Source organism: Prunus mume, linkage group LG5, assembly GCF_029339155.1.
Source record: "Prunus mume cultivar Tortuosa linkage group LG5, ASM2933915v1, whole genome shotgun sequence".
In the NCBI taxonomy this organism is placed as follows: Eukaryota; Viridiplantae; Streptophyta; class Magnoliopsida; order Rosales; family Rosaceae; genus Prunus; species Prunus mume.
The window spans coordinates 7,938,658-7,944,657 of NC_142702.1; the positions used below are offsets into that span (position 1 = coordinate 7,938,658).

Below are 6,000 nucleotides of genomic sequence, written 5' to 3' on the forward strand. Positions count from 1 at the left end.
CACAAGGAACAGCCACATGAGTTTTCAATATAAACTCTCAAAAAACCTCTCTACAAATATTTTTTTTGTTCTTTTTCTATTCAACGTTGCAGAGAGAAACAAAACGGTTAAGTTCATTTCTTGTATTACACGCTTAAAACTAGGTCAGAGACCAAAAAAGGCTTTTAGCAAAAATGGGCTTTTTAACAAATAAATTATTTCTTTAAAACAAATAAAGCCACTTAATTAAAAACTCAGCTGTAAAGACAAAAGAACCCTTTTTGCTTAAATTGGTCGGTGGATACATGTAGGTGGTTGTTGGAGGTGGGGGTGGCTGTGAGTGGAAGAAGTTCAGGAGAGGTGGCTGTGTCTTGCTTGGGAGTGATGGTGGTGACTATTGGGTTTTTGACGTAGAAGGAAGGGCGGTCTTTGGGTGGGAATTGGATGATTGATATATATTTTTTTTCGTTAAACAATAAAACATTTAAAAACTTATTTTTATTATTTATTATTTATCTTAAATCATTATTATTTTACATAAAATATTTTATTATGTTTTTGCACACATAGCACTTATGTGGTACATATTTTAGTAAAATAGTGGGTCTCGCTCGTTCCATGTTAGCCTTTTTAACGGAGTTATTAAAGGATTTAACAGTAAGGGGCAAAGTGAGACACAAAACATCGGATAAGGGATCAAAGTGGGTCAACTTGAGATTCACATGGCAATGTAAGATTTGACCATACTTTAAAATGGAACTAGAGCAATTAAACCTTAAAAAAAATGAACACAAAAACAAATATCATACGTTGACAACTTTGATGAAATAATGGTTTTATAAAAATAAAAAAAATCAATAATAGCTAACATAAATAATAGAATCTCAGTTGTTAATCATATATAGACCATTGGATGTAATTTTGTTTACAAAATAAAAGCAAATAAGTGTGCATACCAATTATATTAGAATGCATATTAGATTGAAATATACCGTTGCGCATATGTGATTATATTTTTCTCTTTTATAGGCAACAAACAAATTTCATATCAAAATTAACTATTACGAAACAATTTCCGAAATGCGCAAATGTACATAAAAGAAAATTTTAATATACATAGTTAATTTCTTTCCTTTTTACAAAAAATATATATATATATATGTGTGTGTGTATGGTGCGAGTTTTAGATTCATAAATATTAAAAATAAGTAAATAAAAAGAAGACTACTAAAAACGTTTATGCGCTGTGTTCTTCAATATCGCTTGTATAAGAAAAATGTATTGAAAACACCGATAAAATAAGTAAAACTTAAATTTTATTCAATTCAATGAGATGAATTGACCATGGAATAATCTTGTGACCACACATGATGGGATGTAACGTGGTTGTTTGGTGAAGCACCAATGACTTCAGTGTGAGGAAGTGCACAGAAGAGAATCCCGACCACAATTAAAAGGCTTTTCATATGCGAAGGGAAAACCAAAAGGTTGCCTCCCACGTCTTAACCGCGGTTAAAACGTAACCTGACTCTAGTTAAATAAAAAGTCACCTTTGCTTCTTCCTATCTTCTGTCCCTTCCCTGCAGTCGCCACTCTTATCTTTTTCTCTCATTTTCTCATTTTCTTCCTCCATTAAGAAAGGGAAAGAAAATCCACTAAATTCTCTCTCTTCTGACTCTCTGAGCAATCAGAGGGTGCTTGAGGAGCTTCAATGCTCTCCTATTAACACATGATATCCATGAATCAGGTACCTCTCATCTTTCTGCTTTTTTATTTGAAGTACTTGTTTCATTTCTCTGTCTTCTGGTCTACAGAATTGATTATAAATATATATTTTTGTTCTCAATCTTGTGATTTTTCATGGGTTTTGATGGTTGATCTTTCTGCTGATGCTATATCTGATATGCTCCACTATCTGGTTCTTTTCTTAGTAATAGTTTTTCTCTGGGTTTTGTTTGGTGTGTCTTGTTGTTTTGTAGTTCGTTTAGGTTCAGGTCCTGGTTTGCGTTTTTACCATTTTTTTTCTTTCTATCTGATCGTTTTAATTTTCGTGTTATTTCTTTTAATTTTTTGTTTGTGAATTTTGGATTGGATATGTGTGGATCTGGATGGGATTGACAGCTTTGAACAACCTTCTGATCCAAAAGAGGGCTACCCTGAATTTCTGAATTTATATTAAATAATGGAAGAAAATAATAATTGAATTATGTTGCTTAGATGGGTGAAATATATGCTGTAAACCTGCGTTTTAAGCTATAACAGTTTGTGTAAACCAAAAGAAAAAAAAAATCAATAATATGGTTTTTTTGAAGAAAATGAATCCGGTGATGGTGGATCTGGGGGAAGTTTTCTATGTTCTTTCTGCTTTAGTGGTTGTTTGCAGTTGCAGGGTACGTACATGTAACTTAAATTTAGTTTTTATTGTAATGATCTCATGTTTTTCGCATCACTGATGAATATTTTTTCGTTTTTGTTTTCTGTTCTTTTTTCTCGGTTATTCGAGAACCTTATCTTTTGTTTTGGTTCGTAACTTATTTTGTTGCTTTTAGTGATGAGGCCCATGTTCTAGGGTTTTCTTTGGGTTCTTTTAGTGTAAGAACACGAAGATCTGTTGCGTCACTTCGTTTGTCTGCATTAGTTGTTGGTTTCATGCTAATTTAATGTATGGTGTGTCTAGGTGCTTCTGTCCAAGTACTTGTTCTCTTTGTAATTACTCCTTATTTATGAAATATCTAGTTTCCCTTGTTTTTCCTTTCATTCAATTAGAGTTAATATTGCGAGTTCAATTTACCTGATCTATGATACGCGACACTTTGGGATTGAACTGACTTATTTGTAATTTATTCATTTGCAGAAGTTTGGGTTTAGTATCCTTTATTGAGAAACCTTGGCTCATAAGAAGTTTAAAGCTAATATCTGTGCGCAAGATCGGAAATCTTTTCCAGAACGGTGGTGAAGTTGACTTGGACTGCATTTAATTGCTCAATTTTATATTAGTATATATAATCAGGGCTGTTCTCTTTGTCGGTGCTAAATGGGGATCTTTGAAGAAATGGGTTTCTGTGGTAATCTTGATTTCCTTTCGGCGGCTCCTGGGGAAGGGGAGGCAGCTCCAGAGCATGACCCAGAGGCAACAGTAGAGGAGGATAATAGTGATGAAGAAATGGATGTTGATGAGCTTGAGAGGAGGATGTGGAGAGATCGGATGCTATTAAAGCGACTTAAAGAACAAAGTAAGGGAAAGGAAGGAGTTGACAATGCAAGGCAGCGTCAATCACAGGAACAAGCTCGGAGGAAGAAGATGTCGCGGGCACAAGATGGAATCCTGAAATATATGCTGAAAATGATGGAAGTTTGCAAAGCTCAGGGTTTTGTTTATGGGATTATCCCTGAAAAAGGAAAACCAGTGAGTGGTGCATCTGACAATCTTCGAGAGTGGTGGAAGGAAAAAGTAAGGTTTGATCGTAATGGCCCGGCTGCAATTTCCAAGTATCAGGCAGATCATTCAATTCCTGGGAAAAATGAAGACTGCAGTGCTGTGGCATCCACTCCTCACACCTTGCAGGAGCTCCAAGACACAACTCTTGGTTCCCTTTTATCGGCTTTGATGCAGCACTGTGATCCACCCCAAAGACGTTTTCCATTGGAGAAGGGTGTTGCCCCACCTTGGTGGCCTACTGGTAATGAGGAATGGTGGCCTCAATTAAATTTACCAAAGGATCAGGGTCCTCCCCCATACAAGAAGCCTCATGATTTGAAGAAGGCTTGGAAGGTGAGTGTTCTCACGGCTGTGATAAAGCACATGTCACCTGATATTTCCAAGATCCGCAAGCTTGTTCGTCAGTCTAAATGTTTGCAGGACAAAATGACTGCTAAGGAGAGTGCTACTTGGCTAGCCATTATAAACCAGGAGGAAGCTTTGGCCCGGAGGTTGTATCCTGATAGATGCCCCCCTCCATCAGCTGTTGGGAGTGGGTCTTTTACAATCAGCGGTACCAGTGATTATGATGTTGAAGGGGTGGATGATGAACAAAATGTTGAAGTAGAGGATTGCAAGCCTCTTGTTAATCACTTCAATATTGGAACAGCTGGGCAAAGAGATAGGATGGTACCTCAGATTAAGGGAGAGCTGATTGAGACCAACTCAGACTTTGGTCAGAAGAGGAAGCAGCTGGCCGAAGAGCCACAGATGATGCTAAATCAGAAGATTTACACCTGTGAATACCCCCAATGCCCATATCATGATTGCCGCCTAGGCTTTCTCGACATAACTGCAAGAAACAATCACCAGTTGAATTGTGCATGCCGGGGTAATTCTTCACAAGTGTTTGGAATGTCAGGATTTCATCTTAACAACGACAAACCTGTGGGCTTCTCTCTACCCATTACTCAACCTAAGCCAGCTATTCAACAACCAGTGAACCAGACAAGTAGTTTTAATGCTTCGGGACTTGGACTAGCTGAGGATGGGCAGAAAATGATATCTCAACTGATGTCATTCTATGATACTAATGTTCAGCAGAACAAGAACTCAAATCCTGGAAACCTCAATGTTGTCGAAGACCACAACCAGCAGCAGGTGAAATTTCAATTTCCAATGGAGGATAACTTCTATGGTCAAGGGCTGGTTATAGGACGCAACATGTCTGAACCGACCTCCTTGCCTATGCTTCATCCAGTTTTCCCACCCACAGAAATTCAGTTTGATCCGTGCAAGTTATTTGATTCTCCATATGGTAACCATCCCAATGATCCTGTCAACTTAGGTTTTGGCACTCACCTTAACTCAGTCGACTATAATGATGACTCAATGTTGAAGCAAGATGCATTTTGGATCTGATGAATTTGGGTTTTCATATATTGACTGCTCCAATATCTGAATAAGGCTGTATATTATGTTGTTTGGCGGGGGGTTGGGGGTGAATGAGGATATCCCCATACAGTTCTGGACCGAACAGGTGAAGCTTCTTTTTTTAAGTTTAGCTGCTTATTGCATCTGTCGGACCTTTTAGAAGAAGTTGGGGGTTCTCTTGCTGCAACTTCATCATCCAAGTATAGGTTGTCTAGTTGTTCTCAGTGCAGTATTTAGTAGGGCCAATAAAGGACTGGAAAGAAGCCAATCTAATACAAGTACTTTTGTTGAAATGTTAGAAACATTTTCTGGTTGCTAGAGTCATTGTTGGCATGTAGTTATGTAATGTATACAGAGACATCTATATATGTGGTGGTTTCATGTATCTTAGAAACATTTTGCTTGTTTCTCAACTGGTTTTCAGTTTGTGCTATCAACAATTCATTCTTGCTTTCGCAGTTTATCGGGGGAAAGCTCGAATAGAAATATCAGCACTCGTCTACTTACATAAGCAATGCCCTGTTAGGTCTGATAAAACTTCCAACTACTGATTTTTTGCCAATTATGTGATATAAATTAGATAGGAACTCCCTCCCGTCCGGATGCGCAGCTGAGCTGAAACTGAACCTTGATCTTTCAAATTAACTTTGCCCCTCAATGTCAAGTGTGCTTTTTTGTTTGGTGAATAAATGCCACGTATTTTTAGTTTTCTGTGGAGGTTTGTTTATTTTGTCACATCAATCAGAATGGTCTTACATGTGAGGAATGGGAAGAAAGTCAGAGACAGAAAACGGGTCAAAGTTGGGCAATTATTTTTGTTTTGGTCGATGTTAGGCAAGTTCATTGAAAGTAGTCATTCTTCACCTAGTAATGGCAATAGAGATAATTGGAGAGCAGTTGCCATTGTTGACTCTAGTCTTCCTACTTTCGATTCTTTTTGAAAGTCTATGTCAAGTCGTGTAAGCCAAGGAGAAATGTTCGTACCTTTAATCGATTGAAAGGATTGGATTTATAATGAGGAAAACTAATGAGTCCAGAGCTTGTGCACGCATAAGTGATTGTCAAGCAGTTATTGGACGTGAATCCTTTAGTGATGTAAACTATTCTATCCCGGCATCACTACCTTTCTTCTTATTTCTCTCCTTATGTTACTAATTCATGGAAAAAGA

The 6,000-nt window shown here is 37.5% G+C and overlaps 1 protein-coding gene across 1 annotated transcript; it reads left to right on the forward strand.

Moving 5' to 3' along the window:
* The first annotated feature begins 1,542 nt into the window (after positions 1-1,542).
* Positions 1,543-5,244, forward strand: LOC103331048 (ETHYLENE INSENSITIVE 3-like 1 protein). The gene is made up of 2 exons (XM_008233657.3): positions 1,543-1,726; positions 2,834-5,244. Exon 2 carries the CDS (start codon positions 3,014-3,016, stop codon positions 4,817-4,819), a length of 1,806 nt encoding a protein of 601 aa, XP_008231879.2. The 5' UTR covers positions 1,543-1,726; positions 2,834-3,013; the 3' UTR covers positions 4,820-5,244.
* The last annotated feature ends 756 nt before the right edge of the window (positions 5,245-6,000 follow it).